The 26,617-nt window shown below is 37.3% G+C and overlaps 1 protein-coding gene across 2 annotated transcripts in view; it reads left to right on the forward strand.

The window, feature by feature from the left end:
• The first annotated feature begins 1,038 nt into the window (after positions 1 to 1,038).
• The window catches only part of ZNF280C (zinc finger protein 280C), a 50,035-nt gene continuing 24,456 nt past the window's right edge, over positions 1,039 to 26,617 (forward strand). Inside the window, exons 1-9 of one of the 2 annotated variants that reach the window (XM_049871240.1) lie at positions 1,039 to 1,150; positions 7,912 to 7,976; positions 11,845 to 11,991; positions 14,451 to 14,519; positions 14,619 to 14,740; positions 17,771 to 17,888; positions 22,542 to 22,697; positions 22,841 to 22,938; positions 25,650 to 25,867. In XM_049871240.1, coding sequence (XP_049727197.1) covers positions 7,946 to 7,976; positions 11,845 to 11,991; positions 14,451 to 14,519; positions 14,619 to 14,740; positions 17,771 to 17,888; positions 22,542 to 22,697; positions 22,841 to 22,938; positions 25,650 to 25,867 — 959 coding nt within the window. In that variant the 5' untranslated portion in view covers positions 1,039 to 1,150; positions 7,912 to 7,945. The remainder of the gene's footprint in view (positions 1,151 to 7,911; positions 7,977 to 11,844; positions 11,992 to 14,450; positions 14,520 to 14,618; positions 14,741 to 17,770; positions 17,889 to 22,541; positions 22,698 to 22,840; positions 22,939 to 25,649; positions 25,868 to 26,617) is intronic. The other variant, XM_049871241.1, reaches the window with a different exon arrangement.

Genomic DNA, 26,617 nt, shown 5'->3' on the forward strand with positions numbered 1-26,617 from the left:
CAGAACTAAGGCCAATCCATGAATGGTTGTCCACGATTTTGAATGATAAACTTTACATGTTTGTTATTTTGATTATTCGCTTTTCCAAAAAATTTTATTTTCGGGACCAGAAGCAAAGGGCATACTGGGTAGACTATATCCCATTCACGCGCAGGCAATTATGTCTCTAAAGGGTGGTCACCTGTCTTTATAGGTGATTCAAGTGACATTTTGGGAAAATTAATCTGGGAATGGGAATCGTATGCAGGTTACTGCAATGACAAATACCTGAGAAAACAGCTGGTGGCAGTCTAGATAAGATACAAGAAACTAGTTCGAATCGGAACCATTGGTAGGGTTCAGCGACTGACGGGATTTATGTGTATGTTAACGAACGCAAGAGGTAAAATTTCAAGTTTGAGTAATTTTTGCGAGCCAGAGGAAAATTGGGAAAGGAAACTTTCTTTACAGCTCTGAACGCAATATATATATATATTTTTAATGTGTATACAAGCAGTATCTTGACAAGTGTTTTTCTTAACATTTAAAAATTATTATAGGCATCCCTATGCAGTTAGGAATAACAAGGAGATGCAAGCAAAGCCATATGCTTAAAACAAATTTGGTGAAATGAACCAATTATTTAAATAAGCTGACTTTATTCCTTTAACTCATTTGGTTTATGTCTCCACCTCATACAGTGTTTTTTTTACAATTTTTTTTTAATGGTGCCTCTAGCCGTTACACCCGGAATTCATGTTAGATTTAGGGATTGCAACCCGGTGTCGCACTGCACTCTTGCTGAGAAGGTCCACAACCGCGCGCAGGAACCCGGCCGTCGCCGGCTGCCGCGCGCCACTGCCTTCGCGGGTCTGTCAAGCGGTGCTCAGGTGCCCCGCCCGCCCTCGTGCAGCCGTTAGGAAAGATACCCGGATGTGCGGGGGCGGAGTCGGCAGCTACCCGTGAGGCAGCGCGCTGCTATATATTTGCCGGGGGGCGCTGTGAGGCGCTCATTCCGCGCTAGGAGCCGCAGCTGCTGCGTGTCTATCGGCGGTGCCGCTGACTCTCCGTCAGCGGCAGCCTCGACCGCGTAGCGTTTTCGCGCTCCTTCCGTTCCTTCTCTACTTTCTCCTCATCAGAAGCCTTAGTCAGGCGATCTGTTCTGCTCGTGGTAAGCGTCCGCCGCCTCAGCGCGCGCCGCGCGAAAGCAGTCAGCGGCTCTCCCTCACGGCCGCGGGACCACCGCGAGGGTAGCGGGCTGAAGGACGCGATGCTGGCGCGAATCTCCGGGAGCTCCCAAGGCGCGGGGGAAGGGACGGGGGGCGGGGGCGGTGGGGCGCGGGGCGGTGCGGGGCGGTGGGGGACGGTGCGGGGCGGTGGGGGACGGTGCGGGGCGGTACGGCGCGGCGGGGGGCGGTGGGGAACGGTGCGGGCGGTACGGCGCGGCGGGGGGCGGTGCGGGGTGGCACGGGGCGGCGGGGGGCGGTACGGCGCGGCGCAGCGGGGGGGCGGTGCGGGGCGGCGCGGCGCGGCGGGGGGCGGTGCGGGGCGGTGCGGCGCGGCGGGGGACGGCGCGGCGCGGCGCGGCGCGGCGGGGCGGGGCGGGGCGGCGCGGTGAACGGGCCACCATCTTGCGCAGGCCTTAGCGAGGGAGGCGTCCCTAGTCGAAGCTGTTCGGCTCCGGCCGGGGGGCTGCGGCCTCGCCGCCTTGTCAGCTACACAGGCCGCGACGCCTCAGCCGTGCAGGCGGTGGCCACCTCACGCTCTGCCACCGCCGCCTTCGCCTCCACACCTCCCCTTCTAGGGCCTGTGTGCGTCTTTGCACCCAGCGTGGTTTTGGCTTTTTTTTTCTGTAGACTGCTCCCTTTCATCTTTTGTACGTTTGATGTAGGTGTTTGACGAGACCCGCCCACCCCAAGGTCTCTTTAGTCAGAGGATAAGAGACCGGAGGGCGTTTCAAACTTTTTCAGGCATTGAGACCCCTGAGGCCTCTCCTTTCTGCCCGGGTTCTCCTTACCCAGGTGACCAGCCGTTCCATTCTTGTTCTTTCCGAAGGCCCTTCCCTCCTCCGTCATAGAAATCATGCTCTGTCCCGTTATTGTCTGGAGGAGAAGAGCCCTGAGGAGAAACGAGTTAGATAAAACAATTTTCTTATAGTGAGCTTTGCAGGTTTTACTTCGTGAGACTGAAAAAATTACCTCATTTTGCGGCTTGATCCTGCTTTAAGAGATGGAGTTCCTCTTTTCTTGAGTTTTGATGCATCTAAGAAGAAATCTGAGGGAAAATGTCAAAGTAAACCAGCTCCTACAAGCATAGAAGACCTTGATCCAAGGAATTCTTTGTTTGCAAAGATTTGTTAATTAAAATAAAAAATCTGTGAACTTAAAATTTTGTTTTCTTTTCTGGTTTGGAATGTGAGTCTTAATGTCTTTTAGTGCCATTAAACTTAAAATGGAAACCTAGAAGTAGAGTTTTAAGTTACAAAAGCCTCTTGAACATTTGTGAGATGTCCCACTTTGGGAGTTACTGTGCAAACTCAAACGGTCTCTTTAAAGCAGAGACTTCACTGATGTTGTGAAGGCACTGATGTGCTTTTAAAAATTAAGCTAGGGCTTTGTGTGCCCTTGATGTGTTAACACCAGTACACCTTCCATTACATGGTAGAAATTCAACGGGCTATTCAGGTTTTCAAAATGTTTGGAAATAAGAACATACTATTATTTGAATGGTAAAAAGTTGAGAGGAAATAAAATCTTAAAAATAAAAACAAAAGACAGAAGAACTGAACAGTATTAAGAGTTTTTAGGTGAGCCTCCTTGCCTATTCTTCTTAACCACCTCCCAACCGCCCCCCCCCCAAAAAAAATTAGGCACATAGTGCTTCTATTAATGATCCTAAGTTTGATCCCTTGGGTAAGGATGACAGTCCATTTCCATTGTAAGAGTTTTACTTTGCAATTAGGAAGCAATTAATGATCTGATAAACATGTAGTAGAGAGCTGTCCACTAGAAATGGGTGTTTGGAAGTTAGGAAGAAGGAGGGGAGGCAATTTTGGAGGAGAGGACTAACCTATCTAGGGAACTTGGAATTGCCGCTCCCAGCTTGCATCAGGGTTTTAGATGGCTAGGGGAAAGGAAGGAAACCCTGGTGGCATAGTGGTAAAGTGCTGTGGCTGCTAACCAAAGGGTCAGCAGTTCGAATCCACCAGGCGCTCCCTGGAAACTCTATGGGGCAGTTCTACTCTGTCCTATAGGATCGCCATGAGTCAGAAATACGGCACTGGGTTGGTTTGTTTGTTTTTGGTTAGGGGAAAGAAGGCTGAAAGTAGGAGACATAAGATTGAGACTGCCTCCTTTGCAGGTTTGCCTAGGGCCCTTACAGCAGTACTTTGCCTCCTTTGTGAGTTTGCCTAGGGCCCTTATACCAGTAGTGAGCTAACATACATGGAAAAGTTCTGATGTCGGGGGACTCCAAATCTCAGCTTCCCCAGTTCAACCCGTTCTCCCCAGTTAGGTTATCTAGTCCAGTCTGGCTTGTTAAGCCCAGTGTTTAATTACTCAGCTTTGGCTTTTTTAGTAGGGGAGACAGGACAAGGAAAGATAGAATTTTGTACCCTCCTGTCTCCCACCTGTTTTCCTTGTTTAAGGGGACGTTTAGAACCATACCAAGAATTTTTTTGTTGCTGTCATACTAATTGTGTGGGAGAAATACCTAAATGGAATAGCAATTTTTGTGAGTAGAAAGTAACCTATATTTTTAAGATGCAGAATATTGGAAATTTATATTGAACGGAGTTTGTTATTTTTCAAAAGTAACTTCAAGGAACAGAAATATTTATGAGTTATATTCACTAAATATATAATTCTGATTTTTTTTTTTTTTGGTACTCTTTTTCTGCTCCAGAGAAGGAGCAGGATATTTTGTTTTCAGTCAGGTTGTTTTAAGTAAAGGAACCCTGGTGGTGCAATGGTTAAGCGCTCAGCTGCTAATCAAAAGGCTGGTGATTTGAACCCACTAGTCTGCTTCCTGGGAGAAGAATGTGGCAGTCTACTTCTGTAAAGATTTACAGCCTTGAAAACCCCATGGGGCAGTTCTACTCTGTCCTGTAGGGTCACTCTGAGTCAAACTCAACTCAGTGGCAGTGGGTCTGGATCTTGGGTATTTTAAGTGACTCAGAAAAACTTACTTAGTAATTTGTATTAAAAATGTGTATTTAGACTGATTTGTTCTCTGCAAAGCAATTTTCTTTTAAGGAATCTTTCTATTAACTGTCAGGAAAAGCAGTCATCATTATGTACCATCTGGGTCCGACAGACCATTTTTATTTTGTTATATTTTTGTGTCATTTTACAAATACTTTACAGAAAAACAGTGAAAAACTAATATTAGATGTGTAATAAGAAATTAGACATGGGAACCTTCTTTACATGTTCTTAGAAGAATGTAAAGCAGATTTGAGAATCTGTTTTCTATTACGACAGATAGTAAAGGAATTTGCAAAAGTACAAAATAATGTCACCCTACCCGACTAAATTTGCTGTTATTTTAAACAAATAAATACGTATTTATTTTCTCAGTTTCAGTTTCTAATATGGTATCAATATAAATGTAACCAACATAAGCGAAGAGCTCCTGAGACCAAAAAGTTTTGAGAACTGCTAATCTGGCTTGCTTTATTTGTGACAGCAGTGAATTCTTTACATGAACTAGAATTTTTTTTTTCTCTTTAGTGCTTATACTTATCAACTTGTGGTATGGCATTAGGTAAAGAAAGAAAAATTAAGCAAAACAGTGGAAAGTACTACTCAGGGATTTTTTATGTGTTTTATTTAATCTTCACAGTAAAGTGGAGAAACTATTAAGGGTCAAATAGGTTGATTAATCTTCCTATAGACTTGGCAGCCAGGAAATGGTAAAGCCCAAATTCCCACTTATGTTTTTCAGCCGCTATGTCCACTTTTCCCACCATGGCACTCTGCTTTTTTAACTTAACATTTTTTTTTGGTGGAGAAGGTTCATTCTTATAAAATGGGAATTAATTCATAGTATATACTTCCTGAGGTTACTTTAGGAGTTCATAATTATAGACTATGTTATAAAACTTACATAAAATACTATACAGATTGGCTTTGAAAGACAGGTAGTTATATTTTTCCCCAGTTTATGTCTTTGTATGGTTAACTTTTTGAGGAACTGCCAGACAGTTTTTCGAAGGGCCTGTACCATTTTACATTCTTACCAGCAGTGCATGAGTGTTCCTATATCTCTGCATCCTTGACAAAACTTGTTATCTTGTCTTTTTGAATATACCCATTCTAGTGGGTGTGAGTGGTATCCATAAATTTGTAAAAATATTTTTGTTGTGGTAAAATACACATAACAAAGTTTACCATTTTAACCCGTTAACTTTTAAAAATGTCTTTTGTACAATGAAATCTGTTTAAAAGATAGTTGAATTATTTATATATGTGTGTATACTGAAATAAAAAATAGCAAAATGGTATTTAAATAGGCAGTCTCCAAAAAATAAATGGATTGTGCCCCAAGAGGTGTTTGATAGTTAGTAACTTAGAATTTATTTTTTTCCCATTGAAACCATGCATTAAACATGGCGATAGTACCTCTACCTGAGTCAGTAGTTGAAGTGGAGGGTTCTTTCCTCTTCTGTTTTGGAGCAAATCTGGAGACCCTCTGGAGTTGATATTATAGGAGTTCTAATATTCCCGTTGCATATCTTTGCTGGATATTTGTTTCACTTTTGACAGCTGATTTAATCTCCCACCCCCCAAAAAAAAACCAAACCTGGTGCCATAGAGTGGATTCTGACTTAGTGACCCTAAAGGACAGAGTAAAACTGCCCCATAAGTTTTCCAAGGAGCGCCTGGTGGCTTTGAACTGCCGACCTTCTGGTTAGCAGCTGTAGCTCTTAACCACTACACCACCAGGGTTTCCTGATCTCCCATAGATTAAATTAAAGATTAAAGTTTGCTTTGCCACCAGAACTCTGAAGTAGTGATTTAAGGATTTTTTTTTTTGTGGTGATAGTTTTGGAGGGCTCCAACGGTTGAGATTTCAAAGGAATCCGTGAAATTTTGTCTGTTTTTTAAACTAGAACTAAATATGGTAGTTACTCTTTAGACCAGCATCGTCCAGTAGAAGTGTTCTGCAACTTCACTGTCCAGTACAGTAGCCACTAGTCACTTGTGGCATTTGAGCACTTGAGATGTAGCTAGTGTGACTGAGGAGCTGAATTTTTTATTTTAATTAATTTAAATTTAAGTAGTCATGGGCTAGTGGCCACCTTACTGCATAGTGTAGCTTTAGACTGAAGTTATGGTTCTAATGGCATCTGAGGATTTCTGACTTTTTAGAGTATTTATGAATGGATCGATTGGTGGTCCACTCCTTGGTGTCTCCTGTGGGCCTCAAAAGCCATTTCTATATAGGCAGTGTATATGACTTGTGTGTATAGACCGTTTGTAAATTTAGTACTAATTTCAGAGTGTACCGATGAATATTTTATATTGTCATTTAATAAAGTGAGTTTAATATGTTTCATAGGCTGTGCAGTTGTGACCCTTAAAAAATATGCCGTATTCTTGGTAGCAGTAGATCTTAATGCTGAGGAAGAATTGTCATGTATTTATCTACTTGACACATGCATTACGCTAATTCTAGAAAGAAATCTGAATAGTCAAACCTCAGAACTACGGAAATTTACTTAAATACAAAATTCAGTAAAGTAATTGAGACATTTATACCAGTAACAACTTCTAGAATTAAAGTAATGTTTTTTCCTTTTGGACTAATTCAGTCCAAATAATTTAAAACTGGAAAAATCAGAGAAGCTTGCTTTTGCCAGTCTGAGGATAAAGACAAATGTGAAGATTCAATTCACTCTCTATATCCTAATATTCTAGGCTTCTAATGTCTATTTTTGGCCTTTTTTTGTTTTATAACAAACAGTATTTTAAAGAAATATTATTTTGTAAAATAGTTTTGTGTGTGTATGAAAATCCAGAACACAAATTCCTGTTTTAGATAAAGCAATTCAAATGTATTTTGACAATGTTTATTGTAACAGCTTAAAAAAAAAAAAAACCCAAAGAACAAGAACAGACATATTAGCTTGTAAACTTCTAAAGGCAAGGATTATGACTTACTACTCATCTTTGTTTTTTTTCCCCTAAACTTAGCTCATTACCTTGTGCACAGAAGGCAGAGTAATAATTTTTTTCAATGAACTAATCTATGATAAAATAGATCAAACTAATTTTCTGTTCCTTTTCAGTTAAAGTTGATGAGAAACCAGAAAAATATAAACTAAAAATTTTATTAAACTTACGTTTCTTATAACAATAATTACATTTATTTCTGAAATGTGAAGAATAGGTAACAGTTAAAGATTAATGTCACTTAACATTTCAAAATTCAGGTTTACTAAAACAGGAACACTATAGAGTGATTACTCATTTTTACAAAGAATGCCTTTAAATATTTGTAATTACATATTTAATTGAATCTTTTCTACTCCAAAAAGATCATTTTTTTAGTTTGATATGTTCCACAATTGGTTTATTTCTGAATGAACTCAAACTTAGTAAATAACATGCTGAATTATTAAGCATTTACTTGAAATCTAATGATTAAATTACAGATATTTAAAGGCATTCTTTGTAAAAATGAGTAATCACCCTATAGTGTTCCTGTTTTAGTAAACCCGAATTTTTAAATGAAATCCACTGTAATAGATATATTTATAGGGAGGAAAACAGATCTATTTGCTACCTTGTCAGGAGTTGCATGGTAAGTTTGCTAGAGATCAAAATGAGACCTAAGGATTTCTGAGACTCAAGTTTTAGGTTTTCAATATCTGGTTTGGTATTTAAAGTGACTCTTAAAACTGACTGATGGTCGTGTGTTGGTACTTAGGTGGTAATTTAAAGAAAGTCAACTCTGCAACTTGATGGACGACGACAACTCTTCGCAACCAAAAAGTAAGTATTGCTGCCACGGTTGATACTAGTATGTGGGGCTTATGTGCTGATTCGTTGCTTCAGGAGAAAAGGTGAGAGAGATAGAAGTGGGCACATTTTCCTAAAAACAAAAATATTTAGAATTATTAAAGTAACACATACTCATAGTAAAAAATGGACAGTAAAAAAAATTATTATCAGTTCAGTGTATATAATCATAGCCTTGTTTATATGCATAGACAAAATTTTTTTTCTAAAGAAGATCATACTACATATGGTATTATGTGCCCTTTTAAGATTTTTACTCAACATTATAAAAAGAAAATACCTAGATCCTTTGCCAATGAGTCGATTCCCACTCATGGTGACCTCATGCATTACAGAGTAGAACTGCTGCATGGGGCTGTAATCTTAATAAGGCAGCAGTTTGCCAGGCCTTTCTTTCCTGGAGCCACTGGGTGGGTGCAAACCACCAGCCTTTAGGTTAGCAGCCAATCACAAACCACTTGCGCCACTCAGGCTGCTATTCAACATTATACCTTGGATATGTTGATAGTGGAAATGTCCAGTTAAAAAGAATGAAGAAAACCTATGTGCACCAACATGAACATGAATGATATTTTTATCATCAATATACATGAGTCTCTCTTATTTTTTTTTAAATTAGGTGTTGCCCGAATTCGTCTAGCTTCCTAACCCATATATTGTCATATGTTTTTTGGTATATCCAGTAGACTACTGTGAGTGAGAGGAAATATGAAGGACAAAGAAAATATGTTTTTTACTCTCAAGAAGCTTACTCTGGAGTTGGACATACACAATTAAGACGTGAAGAAATACCAAGCAGTTTGAGATATATATTAAATCTGGAATTGTGTGGCATAGACTGTCAGTGCCATAAGACATGGAAGGGAAAAAAAGGTTTAATGGTTTATTTCACTTCGAGCATATTATATAATTTTTAAAAGCATAGTTTAGAAAAGAAAGGGGTCAGTTCATAATATTTACATTTGGGAGGATAGGAAGTGTTTTTTTTGTTGTTTTTTTGCTTTGTTTAGGTTTGGTTTTGGTAGGTGGACTAGTAAACATTAAACAATATTGTGCCATTAAATTATTTGTGACATGCTTTTATAGAAGGGGAAATGAACGATTTTTAAAAGAATGGGATCTAATTTGTTAAGGTATTTCCTTTTATGCCATCCCCAAAGCAGTGTTTGCAATTAGTGACTTTTAAGACCATGATAGGGCATTGTCTTAGTTTTGAATCAGAAGTAGAAATGACGTTATTTTAATATAGTAAAGTTGCTTTTGGAAAAGATAAAGATGTCATTGATTGGAAGAGCTAGATGGTGCCTAGCTACTACTACAGCCATTTCAACCAGAGATTCTATAGATAGTCCTGCATAGAATGGGAAAAAAATGTAGAACAAAACTTAAATTCCTAAAAAAAAAAAAGGCCAGACTTACTGGACTGGTAAAGACTAGAGGAACCCTGGAGACAGTTGTCCTGAGATACTCTTTAAACTTGGAACTCAAACCATTCTCAGAAGTCACCTTTCAGCCAAATGACAGATTGGGCCATAAAATAAATAACACCCATGAGTACTGTGCACCTCAAAGTAATCATCTAAATGAAACCAAATGGTAAACATTTACCCTAGACCAAAGATGAGAAGGCAAGGGGGGGTGGGGCAGGGAAGCTAGATTTGTGGAAACAGAACAGCCAGAATGGAAATAATGAGAATACTGATACATTGTGAAAAATAGAACCAATGTCACTGAACAATATGTATAGAAATTGTTAAATGAGAGCCTAATTTCTTGTGTAAACTTTCACCAAAAACAAAACAGAACAAAAAGTCTGTAGCCAGATCTTCCCGCACCCTTCCACCCATAGCCTCTTAATTCACTTTTCTACACAGTAAAACTGGTCAGGTAATCTAACAATTTCATTTTTAATCTTTTTTCTTTTCCCTTTTTTGGGAGGGTCTCCTGGAAACATTCCGGAGCCCTGGTGGCATAGTGGTTAAGAGCTTAGCTGCTAACCAAAAGGTCGGCAGTTCGAATCTACCAGCTGCTCCTTGGAAACCCTATGGGCCAGTTCTACTCTGTCCTCTAGGGTTGCTGTGAGTCAGAATCCACTCGATGGCAATGGGTAACAGGAAACATTCCTTTTGGGAGTAATATTCTCCTGTCCTATACTGGCTGACTGTCCTCTAGGCCTGCTAAACAGCTGTATTGTCCTAGGACGTTGTCTTTGCATTGTGTTGAATGCCATACTTGCTGAATTCTGTTTCTTCCTCTCTCCTGGTTATGTCTCATGTTTTGGTAGATTCTGTAGTATCTTCCTGAGAAAGAAAGGGTGAATGAGTGGTAAATACGTGATGTTGCTTCTTGTCTATATTCTACTTTCATGCTTGGTGAAAAGATTGGCTGGGTATAGAACTCTAAGTTGAAATTTATTCTTACTAAGGATGTTGAAGGCATTATTCGACATTCTTCTCGCATAAACACTCTCACAATATCCCCTCTCCTTTATCTCTGGCAGATGTTAGGATATTCTCTTTATCTCCAGTGTTCTGAAATTTTCATGATGTTATATCCTTCTAAAAAAATTATATCCTTCTAGTGTAGGTTTTTTCTTTATCATGCTGGGTCCTGGTGGGCTCTTTCAGTATGGAAATTTATGTCCTTTAGAATTGGGAAAATTTCTTGTGTTATTTCTTTGATAACCTTCCCACTCCTTTTTCTTGATTCTTTTTTCTGGAACTTTTATTTAGGTGAATGTTGTATCTTTGAATTTGATTTTCTAACAATTTTGTCGTCTTTGTTTAGATTGTGTTTGTGTGTGGAGAGAGTTGCATTTACAGGAACATTTGCTCAACTATGACATTTGGTTTTTTTTTTTTTTACTGAATTAAAAAATTTTGGCTATCATATTTTCAATCCACAAGCTATTTTCTGTTTTCTGAATGTTGCTTTTTATAAAATTCTTGTCTTATCTCTCTAAAGATGCTAATTATAATTTCTCTAGTATTTTCACCTGCCCTCTTTATTATCTCATTTTTTTTAAGATCCTTTCATCTGTTTTATTTCTTTTATCTTTCACATTGGAGGTTTTCCTCAAATTTCTAGTGCTCATTGGTTGTCCATCCATATAGTGAAGAACTAAAATGTTTCTTTGAACTTCGTGTGGTTGGTCAGAACTTAGAGGCTGATGGTATTCACAGTATGTTCTTTTGTTGGTTTCTTCAGGTAGGAAACATCTGCCCTGGAATGGAATAAACCTCACTTAATTCCCCTGTTTTGAGCCTAGCTCCTCATCTCTACTTTGCTCTGCCTGGTATCCCTGGATCTTGTTTAGTTTTTCTAGTATATCTTTCATCTGTTACTTCTTATTCTTAGTTTATCTCCTTTTTTGTTCACACAGTTTTGGGGGGTTTTTTTGTTTTTGTTTTCCATTTAATGGTTGGATTTAACTGTTTTTTGGAGGTACAATCATTTTCCAGTCATATAACAAACTCATTTTGATTGGATTTGGTGGTTTTTTAAATTTATTGGTCACTGTAAACAACTGTAGATAGTCCTAGATAGAATGGGAGAGAAATCTAGAACAAAACTCCAATTTCTAAAAAAAAAAAAAAAAGGCCAGACTTACTAGACCGGTAGAGACTAGATGAACCCCATTGTCTAACTAAATTCTGCTAGTTTAGATCTTAAAGAGTGAGCTCTGGGTTTCTTACTGTTGCTACCATGTACTGACTACAAGTAGCAACTCAGTAATTGCTACTAGGATTATTCAAGTATATATTAATTATCATGCTATGTATTGGATAAAAGTATTTTTCTATTTGAAAATAAGGTTTGTTTTTCTTCTTTTAAAAATTAGATAATTCAAAAATGGCAGAACTCTTCATGGAATGTGAAGAAGAAGAGCTGGAACCATGGCAGAGAAGAGTAGAAGAGACTCAGAATGAAGAAGATGATGAACTGATCTTTGTTGGAGAACTGTCAAGTTCAAAGCCAGCCATTTCAAGTAAGCATTTACTTTCAGTAAAACCAACTTTTATAAGCTGTTGTTTCTAATGGACTGTTTTGTACGTCCTAATGTTAATGTCCTTCCTCCTCTGCAAGGAGTTAGAGGTAAGTGGGAGGGTGAGGTCTGTAAAAACTTGTGAGAATCAAGGTGGAGATGTGGTTAAAGACTTGGAAGAGCAGTAAGAGATTAAAATATCACATGTGAGAAAAGGAAATGTTAATTAAGGGTCAGGATTACATGATGGCTTTGGAAGCCTTCGGAGATTGGAAATCCTAATTTTTAGTGTAGCCAAGTAGCTTATTTATCTGTTTGTTTATTTACGTTTCTTTTTTTCCCTTAAGCCCAGAAATACAGGCAAGACAAGCAAGTGTTAAGAATGCTTAAAGTATCAGAATATACTAAATAAGTTTGTGTTAGTCTTTGATGGTAGTTCTCAAGTCCAGGCAACTGCCTCATCGCAATGTTATTTTGATTTTTGGTTCCACAATGCACAGGTGCTATGTACCAACGTGGCCTACAGCTTCTGGCTACACCCATTTAACAGCAACTTCTGTGTATAGTCATAAAGTGAATATACTGATGACACTTGTTAAAATGTCTGCTCAAAAATGTGCGAAGTACAGAGGAACAACATACAGAATTTCAGGAGAGGGAGAGGAAACAGAGCCTTTCCCATTTTATTTATTTATTTATTTATTTTTAAGCCAGGAGAATTTACCAAAGACTGTAGCCAGCATAGCAGCGATTTATTACTTACCATTGCAGTGTGTAAAATTGTGGTTAAGAGATGAGTTTTATATTTTCTGAAAGCCTAGTTCTTGCTCCTCTTTCCTGTAAACTTGGAATGGTACTTCAGTTTTATCAGAAGTAGAATAATTTAACCAATTGAATTCTCAATATCATTTTCTGTGACAAATTGGCTCTAAGTGAAGTGCCAGAGCCCTGGTAGTGCAGTGGTTAAGAGCTTGGCTGCTAACCAAAAAGGCAGCAGTTGGAATCCACTAGCTGCTCCTTGGAAACTCTATGGGACAGTTCTACTCTGTCTTGTGTGGTCACTATGAGTCAGAACCAACTCGACAGCAACAGGTTTTAAGTGATATGCCACTTCAACGTAAAATGAACGAGGTATATTGGCACAGTTGTGGTTAATAGAGTCACTATTATTTTTATAGTGAAATATTAAAATATTTCAAATTGTTCATTGAATTGTCTTATTGAAAGCATGACAGATAAGATTCAGTTTGGATTTATACCAGTTGCAGATGTCTGGTAACAGTACTCAACTAGAACAGTGTATATTAGTTTTAAAAAGAAGAATGACCCCAGTGGAATTTATTTTGTGAGTTATTAACTGAGGATTTAAATGATTTTATTGATATTTTATGTGTAAGCCATAAAACATTTTAGACATATGGAATACGAGCTAAATGTTTATATAGAACAATCAGAAGGGGGGTGTAAAAACTTCTGTTTGGTAAACTAAAGCTACCAAAAACTACTGTAAGAATAGCTCTTTCATGGCTTGAGTAAATACCTTGAATTTCTGAATGAAAACAATATCAAGTTATTTGAGCAAGTTTTTTTTTCCTAGAAGACTTCTGTAGTACTTAGGCATGGAGTACCACATTGCCTTTGTTGGAAAACATTTGATGGGATCTGGCTCTTTTCTGCTGTCGTGGTTATTAGTTTCCATCGAGTCAGTCCTGACCTCATGGTAATCCATGTGTGCAGAGTAGAACTGCTCCATAGAGTTTTCAAGGCTGCGACCTTTCAGAAGCAGATCACCAGGCCTGCCTTCTGAGGCACCTCTGGGTGGGTTCGAACTGCCAACCTTTCAGGTAATAGTTAAGCGCTTAACAGTTTGTGCTACCCAGGGACTCCTTTTCTGCTAGGAGGGAAAAAAGGAAAAATTTTGAGGGTTTTTTTTGTTTTATTTTTAATGCTTTCCACCTTTTCCTGACCTGCCGTTTTAGCCAGATCTCTACTTTTCCGGATTTTTAATTTGATTCCTCAGTAACTTAGAAGTTATGAAGGAAGTTCACATGAGTACAAGAGGGAGCAACCTTAAACTGATCCAGAGATTCATGTCAAGTTCAGATTGACTTCTGGTGTAGTGGTAGATTTGAAATCCCTTAAGTTATGAGATACTCTGGTAAACTCTAGGTTCCATTTAGTCTTTAGTCTCTGATAGTTTGCCTTTCAGAACTCAAGAGTACTGGCACAGATAATCCAATCCGCTCTCCCATAATGAAACTTTTAGGCTTTTAAGCATGTGAATGGGGTATGAGATTGGGGAACGGTTTGATTTCGAGTCACAGTCTATGCACAACCCTGTCATCATTAAAGGAAAGAAATATACCTCAATTATAGGGTGTGTATAAATATGTTTTTGGAAAGTCTTAACTATAACATATATTGTGTTCAAACAATAAAGTTTAAAGTAAATATTTTTATAGATATTTTGAACAGAGGTAACTCCAGCAGCTCATCTTCGAGGTCAGCAAAGAGTGAGTCGCTCAGTCCAGGTAGAGTGGTATTGTATTATTTTAATTTTAAAAGAAAATATTTTGACACAGTTGATTATCTAGAGATATATTCAATATATTGCATATTTTAAAATACAGGTATCCCTGAGATATTCAGGACTACAGGTCGCCGCTTCTTGACCCGAACACCAAGTCCAACGGCCTCACCTAGATCTAGATCTTCACAGGGTTCTGTTACTCCTCAGAGCCTGTCTAAACCTGTAAGTATTTCTGAAACTACTCAGTTAGCTCAGGGATACATTGGCTTTTATATTACCCTGTTAGAATTCCAGACTATCATAGCTAGTCACCATTCCTATAATACCATAATCAGCATAAGAAAATGATACCATCGTTACGGTATCTCAACCAATACCTAAAAGTTATAACTGCAAAAACTAACCCCCTTTAATAAAATATGCTTAAGTTAAATAGTTATAGTATTTAACTGCTTGCTCCCTGGTGGCACAGTGGTTAAGTGCTTCATGGGTGATTGGAACTCACCCAGTGGCTCTATAAGAGAAAGACCCGTTGATCTGTTCCGTTAAAGATTACAGCCTAGAAAACCCTATGGGGCAGTTCTATTCTATCACATGGAGTCGCTATGAGTCGACTTTGATTCATGGCAACCATATGTATAACAGAACGACACATTGCCTGTTCCTCTCCCATTTTCATGATCCTGGGTATGTTTAAGTCCATTGTTGCAGCTATTATATAGTGTCTTCCATCCTAGGGGGCTCATCTTCCAGCACTAGATCAGACAATATTCTGTTATAATCCATAAAGTTTTTATTGGCTAACTTTTGGAAATAGATCAACAGGGCATTGATCATAGTCTGTCTTAGTCTGGAAGCTCCTCTGAAACCTGACCATCATGGTTGACCCTATGGGTATTTGATATACTGGTACTATAGCTTCTAGTATCATACCAATACACAAGCCAGCATAGTAAAACAAACTGGCAGATAGAGGGCGTAGGCACTATTATTTCCACGTTTCTCATTTTATAGTTGAGGAAACTGAGGCTCAGAGAGGTTAAATGATTGACTCAAGGTTGCACAGCTGGCAAATGATGGATCTGGGATTTCAATCCACGCTAACACAGTTTTTGAAATACCTATAAACACACATCTATCTATCCATACATATATGTATAAATATATACTATGAAAACAAAAAGTATTGCCTTAGAGCAATGGTTCTCCAGGTATAGTCTTCAGACTCCTGGGGTTCTCCGAGACTTTCAGGGGTCCGTGAGTTTAAAACTGTTGTCGTTATTAATTCATGACCCTTGAATACACATTTTTTAAAATAGTCTGGGTGAAAAAATGGGTAATATGCATAAAGCATTTCTGTACCTAAAGAAAGGAGCCCTGGTGGCACAGTGGTTGAAGCCCTCGACTGCTAACCAAAAGGTCAGCGGTTTGAACCTGCCAGTTGCTGCACAGGAGAAAGATGTGGCAGTCTGCTTCCGTAAAAATTTCAGCCTTGGAAACCCTACGGAGCAGTTCTACTCTGGCCTGTAGGGTCACTACGAGTCAGGATCGACTAGATGGCATTGAGTGTGGGTATATTCAAAGAAATTTGGAAGATAGCTACCTGTCCAACCAACTGGAAGAGATCCATATACGTGCCCATTCCAAAGAAAAGTGATCCAACAGAATGTGGAAATTATCAAAAGATATCATTAATATCATATGCAAATAAAATTTTACTGAAGGTAATTAAAAAATGGTTGTAGCAGTACATCGACAGGGAACTGCCAGAAAGTCAAGCTGGATTCAGAAGAGGATGTGGAACCAGGGATATCATTGCTGATGTCAGATGGATCCTGGCTGAAAGCAGAGAAGGATGTTTACCTGTGTTTTATTGACTATGCAAAGGCATTCGACTGTGTGGATCATAACAAATTATGGATAATAACATTGTGAAGAATGGGAATTCCAGAACACTTAATTGTGCTCATGAGGAACCTGTACATAGACCAAGAGGCAGTTGTTTCAACAGAACGAGGGGATACTGCATGGTTTAAAATCAGGAAAGGTGTGTGTCAGGGTTATATCCTTTCAGTATACTTATTCAGTCTGTATGCGGAGCAAATAATCTGAGAAGCTGGCCTATATGAAGAAAAACGGGGCATCAGGATTGAAGGAAGACTTACTGACAACCTGCAAAATGCAGATGACTCAACCTTGCTTGCTGAAAGTGAAGAGGACCTGAAGCACTTACTGATGAAGATCAAAGCCTACAGCCTTCAGTATGGATTATACCTGTTAGCAGCATTCAGCTCTTTGTGTACTGTTGAACAGTGGGCCTCAGTTTCTTGCTGGCTGTTAGCTGAAGGCCACCCTTAGTAACTTGCCATGGGAGTCTTCCTAATGTGGCTCGTTGCTTCCTCAAAGACAGCAAGGCAAGGGTCTTCAGCAAGACACGTACATACACACATACCAGAAGAGTGGGAGATCCATTTGTTCTCTTCCTGACCTCTGGTTTATACATTTTTCCATAAAGATGATTCCAAAACCCATATCATCCCCAGTTCTGACGAACAGTACTGCAAACTGATTTCCATTTTGTTTGCCCTGACATCTTATGCATGGGGTTTTTAGAAGTATGGATGCTTTAAAGTTTTATATTCAGATGAGCATGTTGTTTTTGTTGTGTTTTTTTTTTTTTTTGCTTTTGTCCAAGGATTAAGCTGAGGTTCTGTTATTTGCTATTTGATGGAAATGCTGCATTTTTAATAACCCTTTAAAGTGTGTTCATATCTAATTAACTTAAAATGGTTTTATATTTTTGTTTGAAAAGCTTGGACCACCATTTTAGTTGGCTATTCAGGAATAAGCCAGCTCTTAACTAATTTTTTTTTTTTTAACTAATAGCTTGCTTTCAGTTTCAGTAGATGTTAATTTTGGTACCCAGCAAAACCCAGTGCCATCGAGTCGATTCCAACTCATAGTGACCCTATAGGACAGAGTAGAACTGCCCCACAGAGTTTCCAAGGAGCGCCTGGCGGATTCGAACTGCCGACCCTTTGGTTGGCAGCCGTAGCACTTAACCACTACGCTAGTTAATTTTGGTAGAGAGTAATAATTGCCTTTGTGTTTTATAACTTATTAGTAATTGCCTCATCAAGGTTATCTAGATATTCTTGGCATATAGTTAAATTTACCTTTATAAAAGTTTATGGAACAAAATAATTATAATTATATTGAATAAATGTAATATTCTTTGAAATATTCTTACAGGATTTGACAAAGAATTCATCACAGGATGACTCAGATAAATCTTCAATCTTACTATTTGACTTGACCCAGGAGCCACCATTAACACAAGAGACCCAAGTGGTACAAACACCTCCAGAAGGTTTGTTTTACAACTTTTTCATAAAAATTATGAAAAGAAACTTGATGAATATGCTTATGGAATGATTTTCTGTTTTTAAGCCCATACTTTTATTGTTAAGTTTTCGATATATTCAAAGGTGGAATGGAGCTAATAGTTCTTGAATGCCTTTCATGGGTGATGTTATATAAAAGCTTAGATAAGATTTATAATTTAATGATAAAATATTTATTTGTATTAAGTTGGCTACCGTGTATTATTTGAGCTCATTCTTCCTCGGAACTGGCCCTGGACTGAACAATCTTGATTTAATTTTATTGAGTCAGGGAAGTTCCTTGATGCTGTAAGTACTCTGTTTAAAAAATAATTATTTGGAAGGTCATTAGTATAAAAAAATCAACAAATAGTTAATTTCTTATAGGTTTAATAAGGCTAATGTCTTTCTGTCCAAATAAATGTAGATATGATAATTAAATACGATTACATAGTGTTGTTATAAAATGGCAGTACTAAAGAAATAGTGAGTTGCACACGTAGTAAGTACCAAGTAAATGCCCATTGAAGGAATAATGAAATTTTCCAATTCAAGAAGAATCAGTTTTGATTGTGTACCATAACAAAAGTTTCTCGTTGACCTAAAATACAGTCCCTGGTTACAAACATCTGATTCAACTCATGCTTGCCCTTTAATGTTATGTACCTTTGCCCTCACTTTGAAGCAATTGACCCATCCCCTACTTGCAACAAATTCTTCATCACAATCACCTTCACTTGCTGCAGGTGTAGCTTTTAAATCTTTGAAAAGGCTTCGAGCGTTTTCTTACACTAAAGTAAGGCTAAACTGTATGCACCTGTTCTGACTTACTCTTCTGGATTGACTTGTGCCCCCCAAAAAATATGTTTAGCAGTTTGGCTAGGCCATGATTCCCAGTATTGTGTGATTGCCCGCCATTTTGTCATCTGATGTGATTTTCTTATATGTTGTAAATCTTGTCTCTATGATGTTAATGATAAAGAGATGGGATTAGTGGCAGTTATGTTAATGAGGCAGGGCTCTATCTACAAGATTAGATTGTGTCTTAAGCCAATCTCTTTTGAGATATAAAAGAGAAGTGAGCAGAGAGACATGGGGACCTCATACCAGCAAGAAAGCACCAGGAGCAGAGCACGGCCGTTGGACCCGGGGCTTCCGTGCAGAGAAGCTCCTAGTCCAGGGGAAGATTGATGACAAGGACCTTACTCCAAAGCTGACAGAGAGAGAAAGCCTTCCTCTGGCTCTGATGCCCTGAATTTGGACTTCTAGCCTACCAGACTGTGAGAGAATAAATTTGTTTGTTGAAGCTATCCACTTGTGGTATTTCTAGTATAGCAGCACTAGGTAACTAAGACACTCACCTAGAAATTCAACTTAAAGACACAGTAACGGGTCTCGTTTGTAACCCAGGGACTGCCTGTAAACTAGTATGCTACGAAGGAATTTTATCTAGTTTGAAAAATCCCCTGTAATCAAAACAATTACTGTTTCTATATTAGCAATTTTGATATGTTTCACTAAATAGAGAAAGGAACATAAGAACTTTCTGAATTTTCAAGTTTAAACGAAACAAAAAAACTGTAGTAATATAAATGCGAAAGTGTTTTTCCATTTTGGTAATACTTGGTTTGATATTTATGTAGATGTTGCTCAGCTAGTTAGAATAGTCAAGAACCAAAAGAAACAGGGAAATAAAATAGTGTCTTAAATCTGATTTTACAAAAGCACATGGACTTTATTCATAGAAAAAATCTGAATTCTTCAAACTTCTAGGTAGTAAAGATGACGCCTATTCTTCTTCTGTAAGGTTTTTTTTTTTTAATACTACAGCACATGTTACTTTGCCCTTAATGGCAAATACGGTTTTAGTTGGTTTCCTCTATTCTAAAGATCTTTGTGGCCTTTATCAATCACCTAACTGCTACACCTCATATTATTAAATAGAGATTTTCTTTTTCACATAATGTACTCATTCTTCAGACCTGAAATCAGCCATTTGGATATATAATTTTAATTCTTGATCTATATATCTTAGGGCTTTTTTGAGGCCTAAATAAGTGAAAATGCATTATAAGCTTTGAAGGACTTGACAATAAATAGCTGTTAGAATTGTGAGTGATAATATGTGCTGTGTGTTTAGAAGCGTGATTAATTAACTCCTGTCTAGGGTGACAATGCAAGGTTCTTGGAGAAGGTTGAGTTTGAGCTTGAGAATGAAGAATGAGAATTGAATTTTTATTGGAACAAATAAGAACTGTTAAGGGTAGGGAACAGCATGAGCCAAAGACAACAGAGATAAATATATGAAAGGGTTATGATTTAACAGTATTAAACTCAGAATATTTTTATTTAATTTGGAGATAGTAAAACCGTCTATTTTTACTATCCAGCCTATTGTATGATCAGTTGCCTAGTCCAAAATACCAGCCCTCATTGGTTGTTCAGGTAACCTGAGGATTTCAGAAGAATATTGTGATGACACAAATTGGTTCCAAGTTCCTGCAGTATAACTGTCAGTTAGCATGTGCCTGTAAAGATGAGGAGAAAATTATTCCTATGTGATCTCAAAAAATGAAATACAGATTTGACAGAGGAGCCCACTAATGTAATAATCTTATTTTCCTTATTAAAAAGCTGACAGGTGAACCTATTGGGATAGGTTTTTATTTCTTTAAACTAAACTAAGATATTATAGAATATTTTGTTACTAACAATACAAACCAAACCCCTTACTCTCAAGTTGATTCTGACTCATGACAAGCCCATGTGTTTCAGAGTAGAACTACACTCCATAGGGTCCTTAATGGCTGCGATCTTACGCAAGGTGTCCCTGGGTTGTACAAGTGGTTACGCAGCTGACTACTAACCAACAGGTTGGCAGCAGTTCAGACCCACCCAGAGGCACTTCAGAAGAAAGCCCTGACAATCTGCTTGTGAAATGTCACAGACTTGAAAACCCTACGAAGCATAGTTCTACTTTACACTGAGTCATAACCAACATGACAGCAACTGATCAGTTTGAATCTTTCAGAAGTAGATCCCCAGGCCTTTGATTCAGTGCACCGCTGGGTGGATTCAAACCACTAACCTTTCAGTTAGCAGCCAAGTACAAACCGTTTGTATCACCCAGAGATGTAGTAACAATGATAAAAAAAAAAAATGATACCTACCATTTATTGTTGAGTGCTTGCTATGTGCCAAATGCTGTGTTACTCCAAAAAAGTCAAAGACCAGTGAAGGTATTTCTGACATACCTGACACAAATACCTCACCCTCAGTGACATCTTCCCAGGTTGTGCTATCACAAGGTAGATATGAAATCTAGCATATAAAAAACAGTTATTCGTACATAAATTTTAGAAGTAGTGGTGAATTTTAAAACTATTATTAGTGGTTGTTTGAGGTTTAAGAAAGATGAATTTGAGTTATAAAAGTCCTTAATTTATTTCAGGTACAGATACCTCACCAAGTCAAAATACATTATCTTATTTGAGCTTTAGAATAAAGTAGTATAGCTCTTATTGTACAAATGAGGAAATTAAAAGCTTAGAGAAGTTAAACAAGCCAAGAATATACACCCAGCTGTTGAGTAACAGGCAGGATTTGAACTTAATCCTGTCTGACTTAAAAGCCTAGGATATGTCTAATGTATCTTACTTTATTACTTTTCCTACTAGTGTATAGTTGGGAACATTAAAATATGATGTACAGTTTCAGGATCTTTATTAACAAGGTACAATTGTGGATTATTTTCACAAGACTTTCGCCTGATCTGGTTATAGCCTAAATAGCCCCATTTTTCTTGCTAATGCTGTGAATTATATCATCTTTTAGCCTTTGGTGTGATGGTTTTCAAGCTCAAAACTATTTTTAACAATGAAATCTCTACTCAATTTTATGCAAAATTCAAATAAAAGTAGAGTTTCTGTATCTAACTTGTCCACTATATTCCCTAAGATGAATCCATTAGGCTCTGGGGAACATAATTTGAAAGCCTTTATAGTAATTTTTAATCTTTTCATAAGAATGAGTCATTCCACTTTTTACATAGGGAATAAACAATTTAAAACCATGACTAGAACATCTATCAGTTTCTTAGGTGGAAAAAGAAGCAACTTCAAGTGTTTCATTAGAAATCTTAAATTGTTAAATAAAAAGCATCTTAAAGGGTCTCTAAATTTTTAGAATATATATATATTTTTTTTTTTTTCCAAACTCAAATGCATTCAAGCTCCTAGAGGAATTTATTTGTAGGAACTTAGCTCAGAGTATTCTGTCTCCTTTAATTTGATTTTTGGGGGGAAGGCTTGGGTTTTTTTTTGGTCTGAGTTCTTTTATGATAGCTGTTTATGTATTTATTTGAAACACTTAGGATTTTCTTGCGTAAAAAGATTATTTCATGAACTAGTTAAATATATGTAGTCAATAATAGCTGTGCAATTCTACTCCTTTACTATATAAATTTTGATCATTCTTTACTGTCATTTGTATGATATGAGAATTCAATTATATTACGTTTAATTTAGCTCCAAAGTATTTTTATTTAATTTTAAATATAGGGTTAGTTTAGTAGCAGTTGTAAGCAATATTCTACACTAAACCATTTACCAGTATCTTTCCCACTATTTAAATCATTGTAGATTCGGATCAAAGTTCGCCTTTATCAAAACGTCCTTCTACTTCTCAAGCAGACAGTGTTGCTCCAAAAAAGCCAAAGATCAGTGAAGGTATTTCTGACATATCTGACACAAGTACCTCACCCTCAGTGACCTCTTCCCAGGTTGTGCTATCACAAGGTAGATATGAAATCTAGCATATAAAAAATAGTTATTCATACATAAATTTTAGAAGTAGTGGTGAATTTTAAAACTGTGATCAGTGGTTGTTTAAGGTTCAAAAAAGATGAATTTCAGTTACAGAAGTCCTTCACTTATTTCAGGTACAGATACCTCAACAAATCAAAATACAACTGGAACACCTTGTCCAAAGTGTAATGTTATGTTCAGTCTTTTGGATCCTCTGAAATATCACATGCAGGTAAAACTTTTACAAAATTTAATTTAAAAAATGTTTACAAAATATTAAGGATTGGTATACAGCAAATGTTCACTTGTCTAGATATTTTGATAAGAAATCTTATACTGGTATCCATATAACTTAAATAAAAATTTATATTTATAGTAATTATCTTTATAAAAGGTTTTAAAGTTCTTTCCCAGTCATCAAATCATCAGATTTTTTTAAATTAAGGTCATGTACACTAGATCATTCTGTGTGTTTAATGTTTCATATATCTTAGAAGTTCCACTCAGTCTGTTTTCTGACTTTGCCTTTGATGTTCAGGGCTCCTAGGTTTTTATAAATTTTATCATTTTACTTGTTTTTTTTGGGTCTTTGTTGTAGAGGGTTCACTGGAAGCGTCTGACTACTCCGCCATCTTGACCCCACCTCTGAAGAAATTGTTTTTTAATAGTTTGTTTTGTATCCTCCCTGACTTGACTTCTGCAAAGTACAGGCAAACAAGAATGGTCTTATTTCCCATCCATTTTGTGCACAAATCATGGCATAGTATATATATGAGAAAGGGGCAGCTGTTCTCTAAAGTGTAGATTTTTTTTATTGTAGCATTGTTTATGATTAAAACTATGGGGAAAATTTTTACTTTCTAGTTTATATTTTTTTATGTAAGTTCATTTTTTATATAATACAGTAAAGATTATTTTTGAATGATCTTTTGCCATTATTATAGCTAAGTAGAAGCTTACTATACCAAAATCATGACCATGTAGGACAGACTAGGACTGCCCCATAGGGTTTCCAAGGAGCATCTGGTGGATTCAAACTGCCAGCCTTTGGTTAGCAGCTGTAGCTCTTAACCACTCTGCCACCAGAGTTTCCAAAGATTACTATGCTACTGAAATAATGTTTCATCCGGCGGAACAATATTTAAAAGTATAAGTCAAACATTCTGGCCTGCTGATTGGAAGAGATCCCATATATGTGCTCATTCCAAAGAAAGGTGATCTGACAGAATGCAGAAATTATCGAACAATGTCATTAATATCACGTGCAAGTAAAATTTTGCTGAAGATAATTCAAAACTGGTTGCAGCAGTACATCAACAGTGAACTGCCAGAAATTGAAGCTAAATTCAGAAGAGGACGTGGAACGAGGGATGTCATCGCTGATGTCAGTTGAATCTTGGCTGAAAGCAGAGAGTACCAGAAGATGTTCATCATCTGTGTTTTATTGACTACAAAGGCATTGAACTGTGTGGATTATAACAAATTATGGGTAACGTTACGAAGAATGGGAATTCCAGAACACTTAATTGTGCTCATGAGAAACCTGTACATAGACCAAAAGGCAGTTATATGAACAGAGCAGAAGGATACTGCATGGTTTAAAGTCAGGAAAGATGTGCATCAGGGTTGTATCCTTTCACCATACCTACTTAGTCTGTATGCTGAGCACATAATGTAAGAAGTTGGTCTATATGAAGAACGGGATATTAGGATTGGCGGAAGACTCATTAACGACCTGCAAAATGCAGATGACACAACCTTGCTTGCGGCAAGTGAAGAGGACTTGAAGCACTTACTGATGACGATCAAAGACTACAGCCTTCAGTATGGATTACACCTCAACATAAAACAGAAATCATCGCAGCTGAACCAATAAGCAACATCATGATAAACGGAGAAAAGGTTGAAGTTGTCAAGGATTTCATTTTAATTGAATCCACAGTCAACACTCATAGAAGCAGGAATCAAGAACTCAAGACAACGTATTGCATTGGGCAAATCAACTGCAAAAGACTTATTTTCAAGTGTTAAAAAGCAAAGATGTCACTTTGAGGACTACGGTGCGCCTGACCTAACCCACAGTATTTTCAGTCACATCATATGCATGTGGACATTGGACAAGGAATAAGGAATAAGGAAGACCGAAGAATTGATGCCTTTGAATTATGGTGTTGGCGAAGAATATCGATTATACCATGGACTGCCAGAAGAATGAACAAATCTGCCTTGAAAGAAGTATAGCCAGAACGTTCATTAGAAGGGCGGATGGTGAAACTTTGTCTTCTATGCTTTGGACATGTTATGAGAAAGGACCAGTCCCTGGAGAAGGACATCATGCTGGTATAGTACAGGGTCAGCAAAAAAACGGAAGACCTCAACGAGAGGGATTGACACAGTGGCCGCAACAATGAACTTGAACATAGCAATGATTGTGAGGATGGCATGGGACTAGGCAGTTTTTCATTCTGTTGTACATAGGGTCACTGAGTCAGAGCTGACTCGATGACATCTAACAACAACAGACAGAATGTGTTGAGGCTTACAGGATCTTCCTGATGCTTCTCTTTGTACCTCATACATTATCTGGCACTTTGAATATGGGGAGTGGCAGAATAGCTGTGCTCAATGTCCAGTTTCAGTCTAGACTTTATTGAATTGCTATTGTGTTATTCGATAATTTAAAATATGCATAATGGTTTATAAAACTACCTTTCCTCTTAAACTGTAACTTGACACAGATATGAAATGAATGACTTTTGGTCAAGGTGTAAGTTATTATGATATATTTACATCTGAAAAGGTAAATTGCAAGAAAAAGGTATTAGATCTATAGCCAGCCCTGATGGTAAGGTTTTTAAATTTGTTTGGGGGATTATTTCTTTGCTAATTAAGATAACAGGTGTTTATTGTTTGAATAAGGGTTATATGTGTTTTCTTTTTCAGCGTTGTTGTCCAGACATGATGAATGACTTTTTGGCAAATACTGACTCTGAACTTCCAAATAGAGAAAATAGAATTACAACTAGTTCAGAGAGAGGGAAATTGATCATGTTAGTGAGTGACTTTTATTATGGAAGACATGAAGGAACTCTTGAAGAACAGAAGACTTACACTACCTTTAAATGCTTCAGTTGCTTGAAAGTTCTTAAAAATAATATTAGGTATGGAAACACTTATTTTTATTTCCGTTTTAAAATTGGAATGCTGCGATACAAATGTCTCTTTATCTTGACTTTTTGTGTGTCATCCTAGATGAGCAATTTTAACACTTCCTACTAAGAACAAAGGCAGATTATCTTGTTGAAAAGCTTTTGTCTGTTTTTTTAAAATAATTTTTATTGTGCTTTAAGTTGTCCTTAATGTTTTAAGAGTCTGACTCCTGGATCCACTTACTTGTGTCTTCCATATAGCTTAAGAAAGAACAAAATTTATTTTAACTTAAGGGAAAATGACTTCTTTTTTGCCTATGTTATTATTAAACTAGAAGTTTTCATGAGCTATTTTTATTTTCTAGCTGCCTTTGAAGCTTCATATCACAAGAAGAACCACTTTATTCAGTTTGACTTCTTCCATACTAGTCTTATTTAGTGCTCAAATTTTTTAATTCATATTTATAATTTATAGTACATTTACATTGCAGAGAAAGTGATCTTTTTTGGTGGTGGTCTTTAGAAAATTACCAGTTCTGTGAAACATGTCTTTTGATTTTAAAATTTAACCCATTTTAAAAATAGGTATTTAATTCCCAGTTGAATTTTGAAGTTTTTTTAATACATGTGTACTTTAAATTATAGGAACTTGTACATTTCAATCTTTGAGTTGTATGGCTTTTTTTTTTTTTAAGTATTTTTTAAAAAATTTGTGTTTCATTTCTACATCAAATGTCACCCAAACCAGTTAGGGTTATGTTA

Source organism: Elephas maximus, chromosome X (genome assembly GCF_024166365.1).
Source record: "Elephas maximus indicus isolate mEleMax1 chromosome X, mEleMax1 primary haplotype, whole genome shotgun sequence".
NCBI lineage: Eukaryota > Metazoa > Chordata > Mammalia > Proboscidea > Elephantidae > Elephas > Elephas maximus.